At 45.8% G+C, this 27,583-nt stretch overlaps 1 protein-coding gene across 3 annotated transcripts in view; it reads right to left on the reverse strand.

The window, feature by feature from the left end:
* Window positions 1-3,378: 3,378 nt before the first annotated feature.
* SEPTIN11 (septin 11) overlaps window positions 3,379-27,583 on the reverse strand; it is a 47,915-nt gene continuing 23,710 nt past the window's right edge. Inside the window, exons 2-9 of one of the 3 annotated variants that reach the window (XM_090139076.1) lie at window positions 27,113-27,308; window positions 22,188-22,374; window positions 19,908-20,069; window positions 18,081-18,177; window positions 16,050-16,218; window positions 11,596-11,728; window positions 10,847-11,034; window positions 3,379-3,409 (exon numbers count right to left, since the gene is read on the reverse strand). In XM_090139076.1, coding sequence (XP_089995202.1) covers window positions 3,394-3,409; window positions 10,847-11,034; window positions 11,596-11,728; window positions 16,050-16,218; window positions 18,081-18,177; window positions 19,908-20,069; window positions 22,188-22,374; window positions 27,113-27,279 — 1,119 coding nt within the window. In that variant the 5' untranslated portion in view covers window positions 27,280-27,308 and the 3' untranslated portion in view covers window positions 3,379-3,393. Of the gene's footprint in view, window positions 3,410-3,856; window positions 7,459-10,224; window positions 11,035-11,595; window positions 11,729-16,049; window positions 16,219-18,080; window positions 18,178-19,907; window positions 20,070-22,187; window positions 22,375-27,112; window positions 27,309-27,583 lie in introns of those variants that run through there. The other 2 variants (XM_031596759.2, XM_090139077.1) reach the window with 2 other exon arrangements.

Below are 27,583 nucleotides of genomic sequence, written 5' to 3' on the forward strand. Positions count from 1 at the left end.
AGCGTAAGGTAACACTGAGACTTCTGGAGTAGTTCTTTGCTTCTCCAGTGAGCTGTAGCCATGGCTGTGAGCCTCTGCATGGAGGCAGTTTCCATTCTTGATATCTCTCCTCCTGGAAGGTTAGGGAATGAGAGAGCAGTGCCTGCCCTGTGTAACAAACATAACACTTCCCCAGCCCCCAATTGCCTTAATATATTTCAGAGGGAGACACCCTGCTCTGCTGGTGCTGAGCACAAAGCCATACCAATTGTCTTTCACTTGGATACAGGCAACCACTGATACAGCGTGCAGTTTGGACAGCCGATACCTGCCCTGGGCTGGCAGACCTGCCTATGCAGTCCTGCTGGTGGGCTGCTGCCTGGCTGGCCTGCAGGCCCATGGCACTTCTGAAAATAAAACCCACACTTTGTGATTGCAAACTTTTTTTGTGCCAGAAGTATCTTGGTACAGACAGGAGCCTGACCAGCACTGCTAAGGAGAACCAACACAGCTACCAGGAAGATTAACTTTACAAATCCATGACCCAAATGCATGTACCCAGCTCTGCAGGCACATGAGAGGTAATTCCCTGATGCTGGTGAGCCCTCACAGTCTTCAGAGCACCCCAGTCCAGCACAGTATGTATACTGCCTAGCGTGCTTAGTACAAGGTCTGCCTGCTCAAGCAGGGCTCCAGAGCAGCTGGGGCAGAGAATATGGCTCATGGGAATAGCCAGCAGGAAGGAAAAAACAGTTGGAAACCACAGGCTGCCTGATCTCCCTCAACACCACTGGGATAAAAGCGTTGCATGTCCCAAAACACAGAATCATAGAATCACGAAGGTTGGAAAAGACCTCTAAGAACATCCAGTCCAACCCCAGCCCATCCTCACCATGCCCACTGAGCACGTCCCTCAGTGACACATCTCTGTGGTCCCTGAACACCCCCAGGGATGGTAACTGCACCACCTCCCTGAGCAGCCTTTGCCACTGCATCACCACTCTTTCTGAGAAGAAATGTTTCCTAACATCCAACCTAAAACACTCATGTCAACACCCTAAGTGTACAACCACCACATCCCTGTGTCAGCAGAGCACTGCCAATTGTTCCAAGCACGATCTGTAGCAATAATGCCAGCTCACCTTTGCATGCTGTGCAACCACTACGCTGCAACACCTCATTCTCCCTTTGTGCCCCAAAGTGTCTGCTTGGAAGACCTGAGAATGTCAGGCACTTGCTGACTCTTGTGGGTGAGGCTGCTTTCCAGCTCCGCTGGGGACATTCGGTGATACCAATCGACAAATGAGCACTGGGCTGTCCAGCAGCACAGTTTCACACTGCCATCCCCTCCCTGGCTGACACCTCTACCTGTAACACCTGGGTGTGAGGGAGGAAGCACAGCAAAGCCTGAAAGCTCCCAGCTCAGCTCCTGCCCCATGTCCACACACAAGGGATACAAACAGTATCCATCGGGTTAAGGATGGCAGAGGCTTTAATTTGTTCAATCCCTTAGGATTCCTTACAGCTCTATTCTCTGTTAACATACTACTTTTTTTTTAACCTCCTGCTGATACTGTTTACGTCCTTAAGCCTGGACAACACCTGGAAGTTCATAGTTGCTCCCCAGGAAAATCAGTCACAATGGTTAGAGCAGATTCCCTCCTCCTTCCCTGAGCACACCCCTGCCTCTGGTCCTGTCGATTTGGTTACCAGCAGGTAGGAACTACCACCAGCCCCGTGCAGCGGGCTTACACTGTAACACAGACTTAAAGAAAAATTAGGGCTGGAAGGGACCTCTAGAGGACATGGGCTGCAACCTTCAGCTCACCACAGAACCAACGCTCACTCTCATCTCAGCTTTTCCTTCTCCCAATAGCAGTCTCACCGGGCAGGCTGCTGCTCCATCCCATTTAGCACTGCAGTGCCATTCGCTACCTCCACTGTGTCCTTCTGGAGACACGAGGGCCAGAGCTGCATGCAGGACTCAAGGCATCAGCACAGCACAACTCCAGGAACTGCAAAATAAAGGCACTTGTGAGCTGACGTAGAGCAGGGCTCAGCCAGACAGCTCTGTGCCCACCCACGAGAATAGACTGCATGATAAGAAGCCAGGGACTCTATTTCAAGAGAAGGGCTGCAGCACTGCTCCGGGGTCTCACAGGCCAGACTGCTACCACCGGAGAAGCCCTCACCAAAAATTTAAAATAACAGTTTCTACTGCATACACACAAGGCCAATATTTAATAATCTTTCAGATGGTAACTACGAAGTTACTTGGTTGTTTTCAGGATAAACAGTCTGTAGGGTTTTTTAACCACTTGAGAAAAACAGGCACCCGTGTGGAAGGAGCTTCAGCCCCCATTGCTGAGCAGAGCTGGAAAACATTGTGCTTCTGGGAAACAGGCGGCTGGCTCCAGCTAACCCCTGGCAGCTCGTGCTCCACACACTGATGGGAAGAGGAAAACATTCAGCAGTACCCATCCATGGCAGAGTAAAGGGGGTTAATTCTTTGATTGAGGTGTGCAGATGAGAAGAAACCATCAGTATTTAGTTAAAGTGCATGACTCCGTGACTCCAGGAAACATTGGAAGGGGCTCAGGCTGCCTCCTTCTACCCGCAGCAGAGCAGCTAGAGGTCACTGCACACCAGGCTTAGAGGCTTCCTTCTAACCTATGAACAACTCTTTGGCACTTTTTGAGCCTTTAGCTGAAGTAAACAAGTACCCCATGTTCATGGTTGGAAAAAAAATAAATCATTACTAATTAGGCTTCATAAGCACAAAACGAAGCCATTAATCCAAGCAGAAGTCGGTGCGGCTCAATCGTACAAGAGAAGCTTGTACAGCCAGAAAATAACAAAGCCTTGAGTGTCCAGGACAGATCCATCAGTGCAGCAGTACACAACAGCAGCCACCTCTGCTTCTCGCAGCTCCGTATCAAAACCAAGGAGGCACCTGAGTCTGTGGACACATTTTCATCACATCAGAGGAGCATGGGACACACTTGTGACGAGGCTGTGATGTCCCAGCTCCAGATTCAGAGGCAGCGAGGAGCCCTCTGGCTACACAGACACCACCAGCCAGTCCGCCAGTCTCTTCATTGCCAGCAGCACGTTGTGGCAAAAGGGAAAAAAATGGGGAGAGGGGAAGAGATCGCAGTGCAATATTGCATATCATGGCCAAGCTCTCCCCTCGTGTCGTTATTACCTCGGTCACATTTGGCAGGCTCGGTTGTGCAGACGGCCAGCACAGACACACAGCACCACGCGCCCTCAAGATGCACAGGAGGGAAACAAAAGGGAGGAGAGGAGGGTGGACGAGATGGAGGAATGAGATGGTTTCTCCCGGCGGGGGCCCATGGGCTCCTCCGGCGCCCGCTGTCTGCTGGGAGAGCACAGGGCTGTGGCAAATGGCGTTTACAGAAAGAAGAAGCTACAGAGAGAAAGAGAGAAAGAAACAGAAGTTCAGAATCGAAATGGAAGACAGAAGGTGAGAGACAAAAGAAAAGGAGGGACGGCATTTTAAAACATGAAGGAAGGGAGCGTGCTGGGGAGGTGTCATCCAAACCCAACGGCACCGCAGCAGCAGCAGAGGCCTGAGCACACACAGCGCTCGGGACGGCCACAGGCAGCGACTGACAGACACCAACACAAGTGTATGGAGACAGTGTGACAGCACGGCACAGCCCGCCAGGCACCTGCACTGCCTCAGCCCTCCCGTCACACCGCGACGGCAGCGGCAAAGCCAGCTCACAAAGGCAACTCAAAGACCAAAGCGTTTGGGTAAAAATATATTTCCTCTCCCCACTTCGAGTGCTGGCACTGCTTGTGGACGCAGCCTAAAGCACATACAAGAAAGAACTGAGCTTATGCTACCAGGTTATTATTCAATTTGTAATTAAAAAAAAAATATTTTAACATCAAATAAAGTGACAATATCTAACAGATGCATACATATAATTTGCATTAACACTGTATGTAGGTTACACAATTATTTAGTAACAAACATGGGTTATTTTCAAATAGCAAGGTAATAAAGTTCTACATCTATAGTTTAAGGCAATCAGAATATTAAAAATGTATACAAATACAATATTTCTACTGCTGTTCACAGCTTTATTTTCCGTTAATTAAAAAACCCTTCATATCGTATTGTCCCATGCTAACAAGAGTGACGTGGATCTGGCATGCAGCAAATGCAGCCAGGGCCCTTGCAGAGAGTCAAGTGTGCACTGCTGACTTCTCAGAGGGCGAGTGGTAGCTGGTTTCAGATGGACACACCTGGTGTGGCATACACAAAAAGACATTTCCATCCGCACTCGGACACCTCAGGAGAAGCGGGATGAGAACTACCCACAGAAACACTGCTCATGTTAGGTAAGGGCATGCTTAGAGAGAGACACCGAGATACAAATCTCCTTGATGGGGTTTCAAGCTGTCAAAAGCACACACACCGCAGTGCAACAAGTACGGTGGTTTTGGGGCCACAGAGAAGTGTGGGGTAGGTTACCCAAAAGGTAACCCCCGCCCTACCGGGCATACGTGTGCCCACCTCTGCAGAGCCATCACAGCCCTCTTGGTGGCCTGCCTTGTGTTTCCTTCTCATCTCTGGGGTTCATTCCCTGCATGGGGAACACCATCATCCCAGAAATACAAATGCCCCTACGCTTTCCTGCTCATCCATACTATTCCTGTGTTTATATCAGTGTCAGGGACGTGCAGCGTTAGCAGCTACCGATCATCATTTCTTCACCACGCTGACATTTGCAATGCCTCATGAGCAACACAACCATGCTGCTGTCCCCACTGTCACCAGCAGACCCACAGAGCCATGCAGGGTAACTTCAGACATTCAACAGCAGCTGGATGTTATGTTTGTTATGTTCCCTATGGCTTTTTTTTTCCTTCAAAATCTCAGCAAAAGCAGATTATTACAGAAAGTTTTTACATGGTTTTCAACAACGCCACTTGTAAGTAAGTGGACTTAAAGGAAGACCCCAGAAAAACACAACTGGTTTGCCCATATCAGCAGTGAGTGGAAAGGTGCATCTCTTACTACTGTACTTACATGCAAGGTGAAAGCATATCCAGCTAGACTGAAAGCATCGCTTACTCCATGCAGAACCAGGGACTACTGTGAAAAAAGGCGCAAGTAAAGAAAAGAAAGAAGTGCAGCAATAACCAGCTAAACATGGCCTGGGGGACTGAGGAGAAAAAGATTTTAACATCTCCTTGGGCAGAGAAAACAAAACAATACCTTTCACTTTAGCAAGGTTATGGTTTAAGCCCAGTTTCCCCAGAACAGCCTGCTTCTCACTGGAGGAAGAAACCCAATCAAAAAGATGTTAATGCATTTGGCCACAGCTTTCTTTTTAAAAACAAAAACAACAAAAACTGCCAGACTCAGCTGACTTCCCCTGCCAACATCCCTTGGAAAGGCTGTCAAATGAAGCAGGACAAATAAATGGTAAAATTAAGTTTTCTACTTGGCACAAAGCACTGGTAATTAAAGAGAGGACGTGCACAGAGACAGCTGAAGCAAAGCACACTGCCACGAGCATTCAGGCTTGAGACAGGAGTGTGTGATGTGACTAAATAGCTCGTGCCAGCAAACAGATTTCTCCCTTGATAACTCAAGATTTTAAACTTGAATTTGCCAGAAGCCAGAAGAATCATAGTTTTGTTTTTCTAAATAGCTCCCTAAGAAACATGTTTAACCTGATGGAAGCACATCATGGTTGATAAGACCAGGAGGTGTGATCAAAAGAAAAGACAATGACTTTTATTCCCAGCTTACTCATCTACAATTTTTGCTGCATGTTCACGAGGCTGCATTTGTATTTCCTCTTCCCAAAGCCATGTTTAAGTGGTAAGGGTTAAAAAGCATGGATTTAAAAAAAAACAACAATTAAAGTCAACTCCCAAACACGTTTTGTCAGCCAACTCTCCAAAAAATGTGATTCTGACTTGTTTCAGAAAAAAGTGACAATTTGAACATTTAGAGAGGCAAGAAATTCCATCCCAGAAGCAAGCAATGAACTGCAGTGCGTGAGACTCAGGTGGAGAGAGTTATTTTTAGGAGTGCTTTAAAGAAAGAAAGAGGAGACTACCTAGCTAGGAGCAGAGGAAATGCTGGCAGTACATCAGCAGAAGAGAAAGAAATCCAGCAGTCAAAGTGTAAGCATGGCTCGCCACTTCTTGGGTAGGAAGGGAAAGATTCTGTCCAAAAAGCAATGGCATAGAAAATAGACATTAAGCAGACCGATTTCACACCATGCTGGCCACAGAGTGAGGCCTGGTTATGCTAGAGGTGTCTTGTTTGTATGTCACATCTCCCTGCTCGGCTGCTCTCCATCCCTGCAAGAATCTTGAGTCACTTGCAGGTAGTGACAAACCTCTGGCCCCTCCTCAACATGAATCTGTCTGGAGAAAGCCTTTCTCTCAGGCTGTTAGCTGTTGTGCAAAGCTCCCCGGGGTTGGAGGCATTAACTTTCTAATGCTTTTCAGGCAATGGGGCAGTCATCCATCAACGTTTCGGAATTGGCATGTTTTCTGCTCTGGAGTGTGCAGCTCCAGAGATGAGGACCCAAATTCCCACCTTTCACATTAACCACTATTTGGTTGGCAAAACAGCATTGTCTCAGCATGGAAACCTGGATCCTGCAACTACAGGGTCTGTATTTATGTGTACGCAGGAACACTCCCAAAGGCAGCAGGGGGATGTGGAAGGGTACGCCTTCTCTTGCCTGGGCATTTGATTCCTTAGGGGCTGCTATTTCTTGCTAATAGTCTAAGAACCCAGCACTCTTTTAAGTTGGGTTTCAATGTCAAGCAATGCATGGAAAGCATGAAAAGAGGTCCTTTTTCCAGGTACCTGCAGCACCGCTCAGTTCCCACCACTACATTCAGCAAGGAGCTGCTACGCTGACCTGAAAAGGTGGCTGTAAAAATATGCCAGCACATGGTAACAAACCCAGCCCAACTAATGTTATCCAGTCAGACAACAAAAACAGCAGCTAATTTAAAAAAATAAAAAATCATGCAAATGTAATAGCATGCAAGGTCAGTTAAACTTTTGTTATCTACACACAGATACCCCCCTCCCCTTATCCCACCCCAACAGCAGGGCTTATTTTGCTCTAACACATTAGCTACTGAAGGGATACAGGTAGAACTAAACTCCAGCCCTGACTCAGTTCAGACCTGAGCCAAGAGTGATTTTCTATTGCTGGTATGGACCAGAAAAACGCGTAGTATCATTTGTTTCCCTCCCTTCCTCCCCCCTCAGTTTCCTGCTGCACAAAGTCCTGCACGCAACCCTTCTTCCTTTTTGTTCCCACTACGTTATTAGATGAGTTAATAGTTATTCAGGTTAAAAATGAAAAAAAAAAAAAAAGAAAAAACAGATGGCAGAAACATTACTGCAAAAGCAGATGAATGCAGGAACATCCTTGGCTTGACAGGCTTTATGTGAAGCTTGCACTGCAAGTTAAAAAAAAAAAAGAACAAAAAACAAAAACAAAAACAAAAAGTTAGCAATAACAGAACCCAAAATGAAAAAAAATAAAAAAATCAAAACCACCAAAATCAAGAAAAGCTGGGAGAGCTGACACTAGGACACCAGCAACCCATTGTGGTGGGTGGGCATGCAGATGGATTATGGAATTAAAAAGAAATTGAATCTCAAGACTGAGCTCTACTCTAGCCTATGTGACAAGCACAAGTAAAAAATAAATCCAACAGGGAAGAACTACTGAACATTCAACCACCAAAGTTATCCAGGGTTACAGGTGTATGTAGCTGGTGCCTTTAAACTACACATTTTCAGGAGATGTGTGGTGGCAGGACACGACTGGAGATGTTCAGTCTGGGTTACTTGAACATGGGCACTCTTGTAGAAAGCTGTGCCAGACTTTTCTGAAATGCAGATATCTCAGAGCTGAGCACCACGAGGTCCCCCAGAATTGGTTTTCAAGACCAATTCAGATTCTTTAGACATCATTAAATCCTTTTAACAGAGTGCTGGGCCAGGCCATGACATGTACACTATACTTAAGGGATTGCTCTGGGAATAAGCATGGACCATAACACCTAGAGAGTCAACACTAGACTGGAAATTATTATATTGAAATGAAGCTGGAACTTAGTTTTTCCATCTGGATTTCAGAAGTATCTGGCAGAAACAGAGCCCAAACAGATGGTCCTGGCTCCTAGGCAAGTTAAGGATGAGCAAGTAACCCAATGACACTGAGGCCTGCAAATGGTGATCTACCAAACAGGAAGAACCAAAAGGCCATTTGCTGCTCTTGTTTTCGAAAGGTTTTGCCAAACCCACTGGCAGGAACCAGCTTCAGATTGTGTGGGTTTGAAGCACAATCCCATCCCAAAATTATGGCAGCATGCTTAATCTCAGACTTAAGGAAGTCTTGGAGTATGTGTCTGTGCTACACTGACTCAAGGGGTTGAAGCACATAGATGTGCTGTCCTGTGCAGCTCTGTCATCAGGACGGAACTGCAATAATTTAAGATGGAAAAATCATAAATCTATACAGGATTCTAAGAAGTGGAGTAGAAAAAAATCAGGTAGAAGACAGCTTGTTCCTGCAGATACAGCCAAGATGTCTACCTCATGGACTTGTGCCAGCAGCAGCCTTGGTGCTGAGCCTTCCCTTCAGCTTGTACAGCACAGTGGAGAGTCTCTGTTGTCCAAGCTGAAGAAAACAGATCCCATCTTGGGAAAGAAGTATTCCTGTGAATTTCTGGCTGGGAGGCTATTGTGCATGGCACAGGTTTCCTCTGGCAGCCACACAAGCACCACCACAGCCCATGGCAGCACAGGGGGTTGAGAGCCTTACCTATACAATCCACGGCTTTTCATCGGAGTGCCAAGAGAAATTTAAAGCCTTTAGAAAAACCAGGATGTGCTACAAGGAAACGCATCAGCATTTCCCTTTAAAGCCTCTGTTAGTAATTCAGACACTACAGAACCGCTGAAGCAGCTACTGCACCTGGTGTTTCAGCCTGCCCTGTTTGCAGGCATTCTCATGGAGTGGGATGTCAGCTGCCAGACATTTCTCACTTCTACACTTTGGCATAGCACCGATCAGGCTGTAATGATTCCTTTAGCCAAGCAGAGCATGCAGCACACAGTTGCCCTTTCAGTGGGTGCCAAAGGCCAAGTTCTCAGTTTGCGTAAAGCAGCACAGCTCCATAGGAGCTACAACAATTTACATCAGAAGAGGAACTAGCCCCAGATCCTCCCCACTTCCCTGTGGAAAGCCAGGGGCAGGAGTGATGAATGACAGCCACTGACCCAGCTGTGGAGATGGGATGTGCAGTAAGCATCTGCATGACTTCCCAAAATATAAAAATATACCGGTATATATGCAATACCACAGACCCTCACAGCCCGTACTATAAGTCAGCTCAGAGCTAGCTGAAGTTAGCAAAGGAGACAGAAGAGTCTGTACCACATTCCTATCAGCATTTCAGTTCTTTTAACAGTGACAACCTAGTGTTAATAGAGTAGCTTACTCTGCCAGAATCAACTTAAGAAATGCACTGCGTTGCATGAAACTGTCATTTTTGTGTGTGGATTGAAAAAAGCATTTCCCAGAGAGACTGGCTATTTTACCACTTTTGCAGCTTTCGTGATTGCAGTTATCAACTATTGCCATTATCGCAGATGACCCAGAAAAGACTCACATGAGCATCTTCTTACTGGGTACTGGAAAAAATGGATGGAAGTAACAACAGGAGGCTTCAAAGTAGCCACTGTTACAGTAATCTCTCTCACTACACTATGCAAACAAGCTGTGCACAGTCAGCTTCACCTCTGCAGTGTCTGCCTGGCTTCACTATGCACGCAGTATCTAAGTGGACCTTCTGTTCTTAAAAGGATAGTGAAGTAGCCAGTAGCAAGTCATGACTACAAGTCTCTTGCACTACCAGCAAGCTAAACATAGCCAGCTCCAAGCGTAGGCCGCAAGAAGGAGATTAAACCTATTTGGATCAAACGAGAGGTTTTCAGAAGAGCTCTGCAAGGACTTAACCCTGAGCCCAAATCAATGGCAATGTTCTTCCAGTTTCAATGGAAGCAGAGTTAGGTCCAAACTGAACACATCTTAAAAAACTGCTTCCCAAGTGACTGTCCACAGATATACTTGGTTACTACTGACGTAACTAAAATCTCAGAGCACTGGAGGGTAGAGAATCATATTCCTAGCATACAAATATAAAATAGTAGAAAACAGTGCTATTGTGTTTATTAAAACGTACGAGCGTTTTGCAGCTTATTATGTCAACTCAATACAAGTACAAATGCCATTTACCTGCAGTTATGGTACCATAGCAATTGCTAAGAAAAACTTCTTGACTCTAAAGCAAGCTTCCAAATATTCGCTTTTGGCACTAAGATTTCCACATAAAAATAACATGGTGGTTTTGGTTTCTGATCTACTTCTACTTATAACTATAACCTTAAGAATGGGAACTGGGGACTACTGTTGGGTGAGAGGAAGGATAGCTAGAGACCCCTTTTTACTTTTGGCTCAGACAGATGAATCTGCAGCCAGAACATCCCAGAGCTGTTCCAGAAGATGCTGGGCAGATCACAGGTCTCCACCATTTGATTGCTCTCCCATTCTGGTCAGATTTTGGCAAGATTTGAAGATACTCCTCCAGAGAAAAATTAAGATCGTATCCCTGCCCACCCTTTAGAAAAAATATTTTATTTGACCAGTCTGATAAAAGCCCAGTTTCCAGTCTGGTAATGGGAAAAAGCAAATACAGACATGCAGCAAGAAAGAAAAAAAACAACCCCCCCAAACTGTAATAAGCCCTACAAAGGATGTGGATGACATCCGCTTACTTTTTCTTGTCCTTGTCTTTCTTGGTTTGTTGAGAACCTGCCTGCTGAGCCTGTGACTGTAATAGCTGAGCTGCCGCCTTCTTCTTTTGAAAGTTGTTCAGCTCTTCCTCAAGCTCCTTCTTTTTATCTTCCACTTTCTTCTTCTCCTCTTGGTGAGTCCTCTTTAGATGATCAAACTTTTCATGAAGCTGCCAGGACAGAAACAACAAATTAGAAGAGAAAAGGAGAATGTTTTACTCCAGTTACAGAAAATGATGCCTAAAGCAGTTCCATCAGCACTGGGCATCTCCCTGCACTGATAACAAGTCACTGATCTGTCCTCCAAGTACATCAGCCCTTCTGAGAAAAGCTCTACAATTAACACAAGCACAGACAGCGAGACTTAAGTTTTTGCAGGAACTCAACAAGTACATTTCCAAACCTCGTGCTTTGCTCTTCGCCGTTTCGTACCTACCAGACTCTCTCTTTGCTTGTGCAAAGCAAGAAAACACAGTCAGCCAAGGTGATAACCTTTTCTGGGGCTTTCTCTGCCCCTCCCTGAGGCAGATGTGTGATCGACGATGTGATGGGGTCACACCACAAGTCCGTGGCAGGGCTGAGTCCACATCTGTTCCCTGAAACTCTTTATGACAGGCAAGGTGCTTTTCAGGCTTGATGTTAGAATCAAGGTGACTGAGTTCTTAGGACTCTCTTGGAAAAAGCCCAGCTCAAACCCTCACACAACATCCTTTGAGTTACAATATACTCACATCTTTCTCAGCTTCTTTCAATTCTGCTTCCTTTTCCTTCACTCTCATGACGAACATCTGCCTCATTTCATCCTCCTTCTTCTGTAGTTCACCCAGGAATTCATTCCTCTTTGCTTCATAAGTCTCCTGGAGACTGCAAAAACACAGAAAAAAAAACAACACAACAACAACCAAGTCAGAACCACGTTTCATGCAGAGTCATGAGTTTCATCATATTTCCACAAAACATCACCAGAGGTCCCTGACTCGCAAGAACAGCATGAATGCCTCCACCAAAACCAATCCTAGCTTCCTAGATGGCAGCATTGGTCAGGGGGTCAAACTAGCAAGTAAAAATGAGCACACTTAAGGATCCTGTAAGCCGCTTAACAGTCAGGATGTCTGTCCTTCAAAATAAGCAGTCACTGTGGAATCACCTACAGCAATCCCTGATGCTCGCACGCCTCAATACATGCTTGATTCATGCGTCCTCACTTCTCACACTCTTTGTCCTGAATCTCACTGGAAGTGTAAGGTTTATGGAGCAGAGACAGGCATATCACAGAGCAAAACCTGGCTTTATGTAGCTCATTAAGCAGGACATTGACACAAAGCAAAATTAATTTTCACTACTTTTTACTAATGGATTCAGACCAGGAGCTTTATTTAGATAAAGCCACCCTGGGGACCTCTGTATCTCCTCTAACTGTCAAGGAAGAACAAAGCTTCTGCAAATGAGAGACATCGTTCCTACACTGAATTACCACACCACTGGATTCTTTCATACCTTTATTCCTCCTCCACTTCCTTGTATTCCTTTATTTCCCCACCACTGAGGTACCACAGCATGTATTGGGACACCAAATATATTGTCCACGCACCTCTGAGATTTTCAGAGCCTTGTAGGAGCTCTAGATGCCAAATTCCTTTTCATTTTATTCCTTAAATGGGTTTGGATATTTCTGCCACCACGATAGTGTGGGAATGATAACTATTTCCCCACAAGCTTTTCTGAAACTCTCTTTTTTAAATGAAAACTCCACTGCAATCAGAGACATTCATTGCATGCATGAACCTAAGGAACACACTAACTGCTGGGCCAGTGGGATGTCTTCATCCCATTAATGCCTAGGTTTTATCTTTCCTAGCTTATGGCTGTAATTTTGTTATTTTTTCTATGAGCTGGGGAACAAAACTAGACACAAAGACAGAAGTCTTGGGCTTAGCACTGTTAACCAATGGGTGCTTTGATTCGGTCCTAAAAAAAACTCAGGAGAGACTGCCCAGAGCTTTCTTGCACAGCACTACCCACCCTGGAGCAACCACAGCAGCTTCTCACATACTGAATGAAAACCACTTACTGTAAAATCACAAAAATCTTTTCATGTGAGAGCAGCGCAGGAGGCACCTTTGGTTTCTTGGCTGAATTAAGAATCACTCCATTCGCAGCAGATAGAGATCTGGACATTTGAATTGAAGTCTTCCTAAAATTCATTCTTGGACTTAATTCTCTGACTGGACAATAAAACCTCAATTCATAAACCCTTCTGAAGGATCTAGCACAAGAAAACCCTGAGTGCTGATTGGTCTTTACTGTTCAATTTGCAAAAACAGGATCAGCAATTAGTGACACGCTATCCTAGGGAGCAGCAGAGCCTTATGGACTGAACTGGAAAGCTCTCCACACTGCTAACTGTATCCTGCACTGCCAACAACTTTTTGCAAAGCTCATTTCCAAAAATGCAATGCCAGGCGATGTGCAAGAAGGGAAAGGCTCGCAAGGAGCCCACCAGGTTCAGTGCTTAACCCAGCTTTCTTCTTAAAAACTTGCCATTAATCTCAGGCTGGAAAACCAAATTCCATATTGAAGCTACATATATATTGAAGCCAAGTTCACAGAGAAACTAGCCCAGTAACTCCAGGCTGCATTCGAAAAAAATTCTTATAGTCCCAAGGGAATAACAGTTCAAATCAACTGGGAATCCTACAGCTTCTCACAAAGATGACAGGGGAATTTGCTTTTTAAGTGCACAAACATACGTTCCAAGAGTATCTGGATTTCCCAAACACACCCCACCTTGTAAATGCTTTGCCAGCTTCCTATTTGCAACTGCCTACTCATCACCATTAGTTGGCTGGGTAACTGCCCAGATTCCCCTGAGGTTTATGAAGGGCTCTCCAGTGCAAACTGTCTGAAGAGCAGTTGTCCCCGCAGCTCCCAGCACCCAGACACAGGGCAAAGGCATGCTTTTGATCACCAGTCTCAAGAAGAACAGAGAGAACCAAAGATGCTGTTTTCCTCATTTCAAATATACGCTGGCCTCAGTCAAACAGCTTAGGTTCACGGGTTTTGTTTGTTTATTGGAGAGGGGGAGGAAGCAGCCAGAGCGAACTGCTCTGAACTAGCACGTACCAGATGGAGAAATTCTGTACATTTTCATTTCCTTTCTACTTATAGCTTGGTCAAAAGAGGCCTCGTGCACAGGAAGTAATGGAAATTCCTTAGATTCCTGGAAGGGACGGGCTGAGCCCATCTTAAGCCATTGCTCTCCAGAAAGGAAATCCAATAAAGCTTCACACTTGGGCTTCGTAACAGAACTGGGCTTGACTGATTTCAGCACAATTTCTCCACGACAGAAGAAACGCAACTGCATAATCTCAGCAAGCCACAAATCAAACCCCTAACCAAAGCAAACTCAGTGCTGTGGCACAAGTCACACTCTGCTGCTTTCCAGCAACAGCATGGACCTAGCTTTTCCCTAGTGAACATCAGAGACAAATCACATCTGTCTGTGGTGATCTGCATGGCTACCATCTCAGATACTGGCATGTCACCTCCTGATATGCATGTGCATTACAGAGACAAACTGATGTCAATGCAAAGATGCATGTGTAATCTGACTGCTCTCCCTTGGGGCAGAGGAGCGTGGGATGCTGCTAAGGCAGTGGGTGCAATTATTGGGAAAAAAGTGGGGAGGCACAGGAAACAGAGGAAGAAAACAAACATTTGCTCCCAAATTCCCACACAGCTGTCATCCCTGGATAATGACTTGGGCTTCCAACCAACAAAGCTGTCAGTGCAGTATAAACCGTATCTAGCAATAAAACAAACCTAAAACATCAGACCATGGTTCTGTCTTCACACCACACCTTGGACTAGCTGTGGGAAAACTCCAGAAGAGTCAACAAGAACATTTATCCAGGATCTCCCCTTCGGTAATCAGTTCATATCTCAATGCATGAATCACATTCATCACAGAAAGGATACAGCCAAAATGCAGCTACTGCACCTGGCCCTAACTGTTGGCCAAGTGAACTGGCAGCTAGAAAGTTGTGTCTGCATTAGAGGAGGAAAGGGGCCATTAAAATATCACCTGAACATCTCAAAACTTGCCCTTCTCCCAGGGAAAAAAGCATCAGGAGGAATTTCCAAAGCAATTAACAAGTATTTGGTTCAACAGACTCACCCAGCTCTCCGGAAAGCTGGAAGGATGCTGCCAGCAGAAAGATGAACGTAAGCATTGCTGAAGACTGGACAGTTCATAGGGTTTTAGGAAAGCAACAGCAAAGCTGAGAAAGATCAGCTTTGCAATCCCCAAAAGAGCTTTTTCTAGCTTGAAAATGACAACTCACCAAGAATGTTAACTGAGGTTAACTGTTCCTAACCAGGTGTGCCTACAAGCCCTGATTGCTGACCACCTCCAACTCTCTTACTGTGTCTTACAAAAACTTGCCCACTTCCACATTGCTGAGAACACAATGAAATCAGGAAACAGAAACAATCCTCTTGGGAGGCTCTGCATCACTGCAGCCTCTCTGCCCTGCAGAGCAGCAGACAGTTTCAAACATCAGCTTATGAAGATCGGTGAGAAACTGATTCCCACTTCTAAAAGGAGTGTTTAGAAATCATTTTTTTTTCAAAGCTTCTCAATACTGGCTGACCAACAGCAGGTAGGAAATAGACTGAAAGGTCTTGTAAATTGCTGGCTATCACTTGCATTTGATGCAGCTAAGCAAAGGGAGCTCAAAGGGTGCAAAGAAAGCTGGTAAAACTTAAGCAACAGTGCAGATAGATCTGTGGTCATATACTTCTTCCTCCTAAATTCATAGGATGCAACTTGATCTGAAATTAGTCACATCCTACTCTCAAAACACATTGCCTTCAAGCATCCTGCTGACATCTTGCAGGCTCTAGAAAGCATGTATAGCCCTTCTGTGTGGTTGCAGACATTTTCAAAATATTAAGGCAAGAATTGGCTTTGTCAACCACTCAAGCTTTTCCTGTGTTTCTCCAGCACAAATCCTAGGCCATGAGAGCAGGACTGCACTGTGCAAAGTTCTACTCCCCAGTCACACTTCGGATCTCAGCTGCTCCTACTGACCACGGCTACTCCTCCTCTGGTCAGTGCAAACACTGGGAACCCCAAGACCTCCCAGCTCTCTGGCTGTACAAGAACTGATTTACACCTGCCTACCTGAAAGGTTTGCTGTCTGGATCTGTGTCCTTGAATCCCATTTCTTCTAGCTTGCAGCGCCTGTACAGCTCGTAGTGTCGTGTGTGTGTCTGCTCTCTCAAGTCCTCCATGTTCACTCGGATCAACATCTCCCGCAGCTTCACAAAGTCACAGTGATTTTCATTTTCAACTGCAAAGACAGGCCATCCACAGAGAGAACATTAAATCCAGCAGCCAGGTTTCCTTGGAATCATAGAATTATTAACGTTGGAAGAGACCTCTAAAATCATCTCATCCAACTGTTGAACCATTCCCACCGTGCCCACTACATCACGTCCGTCAGTACCACATCTCTGCATCTCTTCAGTACCTCCAGGGACAGTGCCTCCTCCCAGGGCAACCTGTACCAATGCATTACCCATCCTTTTGAGAAGAAATCCTTCCTAATATTCAACCCAAACATCCCCTGGTGCAACTTATAGCCATTACCTCTCATCCTTGTCCTTTCTTTGGTTCCACATGCATTTCTTCACTAGCAAGGTGATGATATGATCCCTTTCCACATGGAATTGTGCTTCCCACTCAAACCCACTCTAACTGCAAGTCACCAACAGAGTCATGGCAGGCAGCCAGAAAGTCTCAACTTGTGGCTTTGGGGAAAGCAAGAATATGAGAATATCCCACCAGAGATGCTTTTTCAGTGGCAGCTGACCTTAGAGAGAAGCCCTACACCTCTGCTTCTGGGATTGAGAGCGTGGCAGCTCACAAGTACAGAAGAATGTGGGCTCTCATAACCATTTCTATGCACAACAGGGTCAAGCATGCCCCCCTCAGCTCCTGGCAAAGCAAGCAGCTCAGACTCCAAGGGGTCTGCGACCAGAGAGCTGCATATGGTTTCAGAGCAGCAAATAGTTTGAGTATTCTGAAAAACAAGGGATGGAAGTTCTCTTTTTAGGATCCAACAGCAAGCAGCAAGCGGTTCTGCTGCTAGCTCTGTAGCATGCCCTTGGGGACTCAGCAGAGAACTCCAGCTGCTCCTCGTCAGAGATCAGAGCAGCTGTCTCACTGGAAAGGGACAATTTAGGGCTAGATCTTCAAAGTCCCTCTGGTACCCAGATAAATCTCTTAGACTATCTGCTCTTAGTTCCTGGGAACAGCAAGAACCCAGCAGGATACATGTCAAGTAGAAGACTTACCAAACAGAGCTTCTTTCCTAACTGTCAGCTATTCCCAGAATTACCCTCTGGCACACACAGCCATAGACAATAAATCCAAGGCTGCCTCAGCTTGTGTTACTGAAGAAAAAATGGGGTGAGTTTTGCAGAATTGTTCTGTGGATGCTCCCCTGCAGCTCACTGGGCCATTCTCCAGTTGGATATGCAGCTAAAACCACCAACAGACCAGCATGGTCTCAACCCTCTAATTTCCAGCACCAATTGGGAAAGTGAGGGCCAGCTCTATCTTAGGGAGCTTTGGGACAGTCTGGGCTTCAAACAACCTGAGCTAAACTCTGCTCTCAGTTGACTCTATGAGGTATTTCATACTTAAGCTGCGCATCCATGTATTAGAATACCAGGACAAGACATACCAAGAAGTCAGTACTGGATTGGTTCTGCTCCTTCTTGAAGGAAGCTAGTAGGGCACAGCATCTGCTCCCCTCCCTAGAACCCCCCTCCCCACCCTGCCCAGCTGTATGCTTTTATTCTGCATTGTGTACAAAGTCCAAACCATTCAGTTGCTCATATCTTCCCCATTGCTCTTGCTTCATTACTGGCAAAAAAGCACACAGAAGAGAGGACAATTTATGTTTTCATTTGAGAAATCAGTTATTTAACATTTCCTAGTAGAGTTACCCTGTTCTTCCCTAAAGCAAGTGGCCAGACTGAATCCCATCCATCTCCAGGTCACAAAGCCCTGTTTTTAAGGAGAAGCCTTAGAGTGGTGATCTCACTTTCTCAAGACAGATTTTGATTAGGGGCACCCAGAGATCAATATACCTTTCCTTAGAATGAGACAAGATGACAAGGACTTATCTGTGCTTCTGGTACATACCCTGGACAACACCCCAGGGGTACTGCCTGGCTTTTGCCATCTTGTTTCCAATCTTCACTTCTTCAGTGCTACCAACTACAGCAAATGGAAGGTGGACCTATGGAGGAAAGGGACAATGAGGTTAGGGATTTCCTTTGATGCACTGACCGGGATTGTTTCTGAAGAAAACTGTTTACTGTGGCAGCTGTGCTGGATTTAAGTTACTTAAGTCTCTTTGCAATTCAGCCGGTGTTTTAGAAAGAGCAACAGGACAGTCTGGGTTAGAAACCTGCTCAGACCTCAAGTCCCAAACTCTGAATTTCTAAAAATACAAAAAGTGCACATATTTTACACATCATTACAATACACAACCATGTTTAGCACAGAAAAGGACAAACTTGAGTTGAATTTGAACTCTAAGAAAAAATAGTAAAAAAGAGAAAAAGGAAATAACATACATCCTCCCAAGCACGGTAACCTAAAAATTCAGCGAGGTTCTGCCACTTGAAATAATTATGAATGCTTCCTCTTCGAAAGGACAAAACCGTGAGCAAGGGGAAGAGCCAATGTGACCCAGCCCAGGGCTGACACGTCTGAGTCACCAAGCACTGCTGCATCCCAGTCTCTCTGCGGGTGTGGCAGCAGCACTTTGGGATCTGCTCCTGGAAGCACAGCTGCTGCCAGCGGGGAGCTTGCCTCTCCCACCAGCTCAGCCCACAGCGCTCTCCTATCCAAAGCGGCTGGGCGTGAGCTCCAGGCGTGGTGCCTCAGCGGCCAGGTTGTGGTCATGGGCTGGGCAGGAAGGGGAAAAGCCAAGCTCCAGAGGATGTGATTAACTGGCAAAGGAGTTTCCCTGCAGAGGAAAACGGCACACACACTATGCCTGGGCAGAAGCACATCCCTTCTCTGTGCCAGCATCCCCCTGCTGTAAGCACAACAGTGGTGGGGAAAAAAGGGAGACACTGCAGAGATTTAGAGAGGGTCTGATATGGAGCTGCATGTGGAAATCGCCTGTCTACAGGCAGCTGTGCAGGGAACTCCCAAAGTCTTCAAGTTACAAGGAAATGGTTTAATTATGACACCTCTACTCCCTGTGAAATGCTGATAGCAACTCAATCTTCTGTTCACTCACAGTCTTGCTCACATTAGATGCACTTACTTTGGAATCAGCACATCCCTTTGTGTGTTACTTGCCTTGCTAAAGACACCCAATGGCCCTATGAGCCCAGGAGTGAAGGCATGGCACTGTCAGAAACATGGGGCTCGCATTCTTCCCCTTGCACTTCAATCAGAACCACGGCAAACTGTCATTTCTCAGTGTAAAACCCACTAAATGCTCACTTTACCCGTCTTGTCTGCCCTCAGTTCCCACTGCTACTGCTGCAGAGAAGGGAAGGAAATGAAAGCCAGAGCCCATGCCACTGATGGCCACTGGCCCTGCCAAGAACTGGAGCATCAATGGCAACCCCGCTCTCACTGGGAAACAAAACAAAGGCAGAAGTGATTCACCCCACCGAGCACCAAATGGTCACTCAGGACAAGAAACCCAAACCTCAGCCCTCTGCTCGACTGCTCCAGGTCTTGCCTCCCATCCTCTTCCTCCCTGAGATAGAAGCAGTGTGAGAAGGGAAGAACGTGAAAAATGCTCAGAGAAGAATTGCTTGACAGACAAGGAAATGTGTCAGGTCAGGCAGCCTACATATCTCCAGTTCCAAAAGTCTTCTGGCCAGCCTGGATTCTGTGCACAGACCACAGTTCAAAAGCCAAAAGAAAGATAGTATAATGTGCCCAGCCCTTGGGGATGGCCCCACAGAAAGCAAGGGGAGCAGAACTCAAAGAAAGACATACGCTCATTGTGGCATTGATCTCAGCCACTGTCTCTTCATCTGTTGGGAACTGGTAGATTTGGACGCCGTTGCTGACCAGCTCACTCATGATTTTACTCTTGAACTTGTGCAACTCGTTTTTTGCAATGGTGTCAGCCTTGGCAATGATGGGGATGATGTTCACCTGCAAGACAAGGAGAGCACTGCACATGTTGCACTATGAGGAGAGTACAGGGCAGCACGTGCATCCTGCAGCAATAGCCCCAGCAGCGCCACCGGCTGCCACCAACCCAGCAGAAGACTTCCCTATGGCTGCTGCCAGAGTCAGGATAGTGAGGCAGCAGCAATTATGGCCTTAAAAAGAAGTCAAATGCAATTTGGCAACATGCTATTTCCTGTCTCTGTCATATTCCCCTCTTCATCCAAATTGGTTGGACAGGAAATGCTGTCATAGACTATTACAGGCTGTTCCAAAAAAAAAAAAAAAAGGAAATTACCATCTAGGCACTTCTCTGAGCCACAGCAGGCTGGGTGGCTGTGACAAACTCAGACAACAGCCTCCCACAGGAACTCACTTGGGTGCTGCTATCAGAGACATGAGGGCACACCATGGGGCTGCTGTCCCACCAGAGCAGGAGGGGAGCTAGCAGTAACAGAGGTCTGCTCCTCCACCCATATGCATACACGCACTCTACTACACCACTGCACTACAAAGCGAGGATTGGTTTTGTCCCTTTACAGCTCTTGGACAATCAAAGGTAAGAGCACGATGTGGTTAACAGAAATTAAAGATGAGGGACTGGCTCTCTTCCCCACACAGTGTGCAACACTGGTAGTAAACAGCAAATGGCAGCATGTGAAAGCCACAGGGAGATGGCAGAGTCTAGATGTAGCTGAACTGATCCACAAAAAGCAAGCACCGCACAAGCGTCTGCTTTGCTGAGAGAAGTTAGAGGCATGCAAGAAGGAGGAAAGCGGCGTTATTTCCTTTCCACTTCCTCCAGACAGACCATTTTTCTGTCTTTGATCTTGCAGAACTTGCTTTTCTCTTGCTATCCTCCTTTGCAACAGTAGACAATATTGCTAGTGCGGAAGATGATAATATTGACCTATATGAAGGGATTTTATCTACAGTACTTGAAAATCCTCTTATATTACATCAGTTAATTCTGTTCAGAGGATGTCCTGGAGTTATTAAATCCTTCTTTTGCCAAAAGAATGGGGATGAATGCCATTTAGCTTATTTTGGGTTAATCACTTTAACCCTATTTTAAGCTGAATAGAGCAGGGATGTTTCTCCATCACTGTAATAAACCCCAATCAATGGGTCACTCTAAGAAATAAAGAAGCATTGTCATCATTTATCTTTTGCAGAATCAGAATCCATGGGAGCAGGGTGGGCAGATTTAAATTGCTTAATCATGATGTATAAAAAACACAGAGAAACCTCAATTGAATGTATACTTGTACATTGGTTATTTTCCCTGAAAGAAGAGACATCAAAACTTCTTACTAATTAGTAGTAAGGAACCATGCTTAAAACCGAGTTTTTGAGACTAAGGAGGGTAACTGGAAAAAATGCAAGGAGAGTAACATTTATTCAGATTCTTGGTGTTTATCAGATCACGGTTAGAGTAACATTACATTGCCTTGAAGAACAAATCACTGTTTGTGTCTAGCTGGATATGCTCAGAGCATGCAGACACAGTATTCTGATTTGTTTTTCTTTGATTGTAAGGTGACTTTAAGTGTTCGGATGTACTTCTCTCCCTCTCACATGTACTTATATGAGGTTTTACACCAAAACTAGTCGCTGGATAAAGTAAACTAGAGATGGCAAAAAGCTTAGTGCAGAACTAGCTGAGTTCAACTTCAACCTCTCATTTTTGTTTATGGGTTGGAAGAGGAAAAAATACTTTTTTTCCCCCAGCAGCCAAGTGATCTTTCAGTTGTGAACAAACCTGTCACTGAACTTGGCAGTGTTAAACCACAGCTCTCCTGTAGTCAATTTTACAGTGTAGCTGTGGAGCAAAGCAGTCTAGTTTCCTAACTGGGAGTGGGACCGGAAAAGGATGAGAGTCTACACTTCTATTAAATCTGTGCAAGGTATGAACCACTGAATTATGACCCATCCCAGCAGCCAGCCCGAGTAATAAAATTTTCACACCACATCTCTGCCATTCCCTGCTGCTAAATACAGACAGTATTTTTCTGTGCAAGTTTAGCTAGGTCTTTGGCAACGTCATAAAATCCACAAAAACCAACAGAGCTGTGCAATGGGCATAACATGGCCAACAAGTACCTTACTGTCGAGCTTCTTCATGGTGACCAAGTCTAGGGATTTCAGTGAGTGTCCAGTTGGTGCAATGAAATACAGGCAGGCATGAATTCTGGTGTCATGGTAATTGAACAGGGATCGTTTGATCTTCAGCTCTTCTTGCAAGTAGGCTTCAAACTGCGCATCGATGTACTCTACTATGGGCTTGTAGCTGAGGAGAGAGAAGAGAGAGCACTGAGCAAACATTTACTGCTGGGACAACACAAGTTACCGAACAACACCAGGAAGCTTCATGGGTGCTCTGAGCATTATAAAGAAAAGTGCTACACTTGGTACCTTCCCCATCCAATGTACCGGCCCTTCCTACCAAGTGTGTGCTTTTGCTTGGTGCACAGGGAGTTCATTATGGACAAATTAGCAAGGAGATGTGGCAGAGAGCCTGGACTTTAGGTGCACACAAAGCTGCTACCCTGAAGAAAAATCTGTTTTGGAGTATCTCCCATTGAGTTCTGAACCACTGATCTGACAACACCATTGAAAATCACCAGAAATAAGAAAATGTAACTATGAAATCACCTCCCCTTATTTATTCCATAATTTTGTTTGTGATCTTAAAAGAGGAAAGAGAGATATACAGAGGGAAAAAAAGAAAAAGGTTTTCAGAATTGAAGCTTGTGACCAAAACTCAAAAGTCACTGCATATTTGAGACTGTTTGACTGAAAAAAAATGCTGACATGGTTTAACATGCTCTGATCTGACTGATTATACTTCTGGAAAAGAAATTTTCTGTTTGCTTTTTTCTCCACCAGTGCAACCTCAGAACCTCTGGCCCAATTAAGACCCCTGAGGATGGCACTGAGACCAGACAACACTGCCACTACCTCAAGTACTAGATTCATAGAGGTGTTCATGTCCTCCCTGAGGAGTGGCTATGAGGAAGCAAGCAATGGGGTGTTTTCAGGTCCTCCAGGAAACACAACAGGCAGCCAACAAGGTTTTTGTCCTGATCCTCTGCTCCAGATGCCACTGCAGCTGTTCAAGCAGTTGTCAAAACTGTGGCTTACGTAGAACAGAGTCTTGCTCAATTTACCAAGGAACAGCTATAGCAGGAAATAGCCATTGCTGTACAATGGCCACTGACGTCAGACACCCAGAAAACACCACTGAGCACTGTTAGTTAATTTGCAGGCCCAAGAAGCTAATAAAGCAAGACCTTACACATGGCAAAGTCCACACAAAAGCAGAGCTTTGCTCTGGGACAGAGCAAAACTGGCCCTGCTTCCAATTGGCTGCCAGGAAGTTAGAGGGGCTTCACTACCTATACCACTGGCGTTTGTCTGCTGAATAAAGCAAATGCAAAGTGACCCGGCAGTAACAAGCTGCAGAGCATCCCCACTCCGAGCACCTGCTCCTCTTCTGAGCAGCTTTTGTTCTAGCCTGAGAGCATATGGCAGTGTCTGATGTGCAGAGCTCCTTCCAGGCTGCACGCGTGCCTCCCTGCATCAGCTCCATAGCATTGGCTAGGAGTGGGAGCAGCAAAACAAGGACAACAGTTGCTCTTCAGTGCAGGTCAGGGAGCAAGGAAGCATTCCAGAAATAAAGCATTGTAAAAATAATATTCTGAAAAAATCAAAGTTTTCATTGGGGAACAAGAAACAGCGTCTGCTCAGTCTCCACACTAACAGAATTGTCAGTGGAATCTTCTTTCACTTTAAGCTTGCCTTGTCAAAGAGATGATATTGTTTATCTACCTAGCACCCTCATGGCTTTTGCTCACTGCACACATTGACAGTCAGCATCTCTCATTTATCTAGGTGCAGGGAACAGAGTTGCAAAGAAGACTGCAGAGGGAGATGGGACTGCTGTAATGAGGGAATGCATGGCTCCAAAATTTAGGAAATGCATTAATATTAGCTTATTAGCCATTATCACAAGGTGACCGTTTTTAAATATAACACCAAAAATCCAAGTGGATAGATATAACGGACTATATCTGTGTGCAGGCTGCTCACAACACAGGCTGCCCAGAATATTTACTTTATACTTGGCAACATTGAAATCTGTGCCTAGATTAAAACAAAACTCAGCTGGACTTGAGCAATGCAAGATGATGTGGGCAGGAACTACAATCTGAGTTCTAGTCACCTAAAAATGGAAAAGCAATTGCAACATGAGAATGCGTATTCAAGTATTTCTACATTTCAGGTAGATACTCAAACTAAGCTGCACATAGACAAAGGGGATCACCTCCTGTGCATATACATTCAGCAGCAGAGTGGGGGATTGTGGTGTGCAAGCTGTGTCCTGAAACTGAGGAGATAGCATCATGGAATCATAGAATCATTAAGGTTGGAAAAGACCTCTAAAATCATCAGGTCCAACCATCATTCCCTCCCTACCACGCCCACTAATCATGCCCCTCAGTGCCACATCCACATGGTTCTTGAACACCTCCAGAGAGAGTGACTGCACCACCTCCCTGGGCAGCCCGTACCACTGCATTATCAATCATTCTGAGCATAAATTTTTTCAGATATCCAACCTGAACCTCCCCCGATGCAACTTATGGCCATAACCTCTCATCCTATCACTAATTACCTGGAAGATTTCACGCCAGCCTTGTTCACAGGCTTGCTTTCAAACTTTGTACTGAACAGTGTGTCCAGCAACACTGACTTGCTGATGCCAGTTTCACTTGATGGTTGCTAGCTGGAAACACGCGCAATGAGCAAAAGCCATTAGGGTGGTAAGTAGATGACCACCATCAACTCTTTGACAAGGCAGGCAGTTGTGCAGAGGAGCAGGGCACTGCAGTGTGCAAGGGAGGGTCCTGAAATCAGGAAGACCCCACAAGGCAAGCAGAGAGCTGCCTGGAGCCATTCCTAGCTCAAGAGGCCAGCTCACTTAGCAGTCATCACTAGGATGTTAAGGCATATCAGGGAGTGTGAAAGGGAGATGAATGGGTGGAGGGAAACATTGCCATCCCTGCAAGAAGAGCACCAATGGGGACACCTGGCAAGTAGCAGAGGGTCCCCTACCTTCTTGCCATCAGGGAGAAGAATACCTAAGAAGCAGGGAGGAATAGAAATAGATCTCTCCTTAAGGTGGCAGGCAAACGCCCTCCATGCCCACCTCATCCTTTCAGGTGCCCTTCCACTATAGAAACGAGGGTCTTAGAACTTGAGGGACAGGCAATTGAGGATGTTGATGAGTCAGGATGGGATTCATGCACAGGTTCTGAGGGAGCTGGCAAAAGTGCTCACCAAGCTGCTTTCCATCATTTATCAGCAGTCCTTGTCAAACAAGGAGGACCTAGGTGACAGGGGACTGTGTCACTACCATGACACCCATTTACAGGAAGGGTCAGAGGGAAGATCTGTAGAACTACTTGTCTGTCAGTCTGACCTTGGTAATCAGGGAAGTTCACAGAGCAAATCATCTTGAGTGAATCATGCTGCACGTGTAGGACAAGCAGAGAATCAGGCCCAGACAGCATGGGGTTATGAAGGGCAGGTACTGTTTGAGCAACACAATCTCCTTCTATGACCAGGTGACCTTTCCTATTGGACTAGGGAAAGGCTGTGAAGGTAATCTACCTAGACTTTAGTAAAGCCTTTGACTTTTATCTCCCACAGCATTCTCCTGGAGAAGCTGGCAGTCCATGGCTTGGACAGGTATACTCCTCTCTAAGTAAAATATAAGCTGTGTGGCCAGGCCGAGAGTGGTGGTGAGTGCAGTTAAATCCAGTTGGAGACCAGTCATCAGTGTTTCCCTCAGGAGTCAGTACTGTGGCCAGTCCTGTTCAACATCTTTATTGATGATCTGAATGAGAGGAATGAGCGTATCCTCAGTAAGTTTGCAGAACACACCAAGTTGGGAGGAAGTGTTGATCTGCCTTAGGGTAGCAAGACTCTAAAGAGGGATCTGGATAGGCTGGATAGATGGGCTGAGGCCAATTGCATGAGATTCACAAAGACCAAGTGTCAGGTCCTGCATTTCAGTTACAAAAACTAACTCCACGCATAACTACATGGATAGGGCAGTGCCCAGAAAGTTGAGTAGAAGAAAAGAATCTGGGGCTATTAGTCAACAACCAGTTGAACATCAGCCAGCAGTATGCTCAGATGGACAAGATGCCAACAGCATCCTGGTTGGTATCAGAAATAGTGTAGTCAGCAGGACTTGGAAAGTGATCATCCTTCTGTTCTTGGAGCTGATGGGGCCACACCTCTAGTGCTGCGTTCAGTTTTGACCCCTCAACTACAAGAAAAATATTGAGGCCCTGGAGCATGACCAGAGAAGGGCAGTGAAGCTGCAAAGAATCTGAAGCACAAGTCTTATGGGGAGTGGCTGAGGGAACTGCGATTGTTCAGGCTGGAGAAGAGGCTAAGGGGAGACCTGAGCACTCTACAATAACATGAAAGGAGGTTGTGGTGAGGCAGGGGTAAGCTTCTCCCAGGTTACAGTGACAGGACAAGACAGAATGGCCTTTTGCCAGTGGCGGTTCAGGTTGGATATTAGAAAAAACTTCATCTTAGAAAGAGTGGTAATGCATTGGAACAGGCTGCCCAGGGAGACGGTGGACTCACCATCTCTGGAGGTGTTCATTAAATGTGTAGATGTGCCACTGAGGGACACGGTTTAGTGGACTTGCTGGTGAAAGGTTGGACTGGATGGTCTCAGAGGTCTTTTCCAACCTTAGCGATGCTACGATAAGGCCGGCAGAAATGTAGTTCCAGCTTTGTAACCCTCTACTCGATCCTTTTGCTTCTTCAGTTTCTTGCCACTTCTACCCACCTCTCAGGGTCAGCAGTGCCAGCTGCCACACTAGAACCACATAGTATCCTCAGAACAACAGGGGACCTATCCTGTTCCCCACACAGGATCAAGACTTTCTGATCTCAGAGCACATCAGCACCAGGACTCATCCCAGTAGAAATAAATTTACCTGTCATCTTTGTTAATTTGATCTCCAAATCCAACCGTGTCAACAATGGTCAGCTTCAGACGGACATTACTCTCCTGGAGCTCATAACTCCTGGCTTTCAATCTCACACCAGGCTCATTGTGTGTAGCAGGCTCACTTTCAAACTTTGTATTGAACAGAGTGTCCATCAATGTTGACTTGCCGATGCCAGTTTCACCTGAGCAGATAAAAACAGAGTCAGAATGGTGCCATCTCCCATCCCAATCTCATCCTCAGGCAATTCACCAGATTAAGGAGTTACCTTGCTTTTCCACTAGTGGAATTAGGCTATACAGCTAAGTAAAATAATCCCTGGATGAATAGGTGTCTTTTGAGACAGTCCCTATCTCTACCAATACCCCTGGACTGAACAAGGGACTTTGTGGATGTCACGAAGTATCAGCAGCTCTGGCTTCTGCAGGTCAGACTGGCCAGGTCTGTGCAGCACACCCT

The sequence above is a fragment of the Phasianus colchicus genome, chromosome 4 (assembly GCF_987193195.1).
Source record: "Phasianus colchicus chromosome 4, bPhaCol1.hap1.1, whole genome shotgun sequence".
NCBI classification, from domain to species: domain Eukaryota; kingdom Metazoa; phylum Chordata; class Aves; order Galliformes; family Phasianidae; genus Phasianus; species Phasianus colchicus.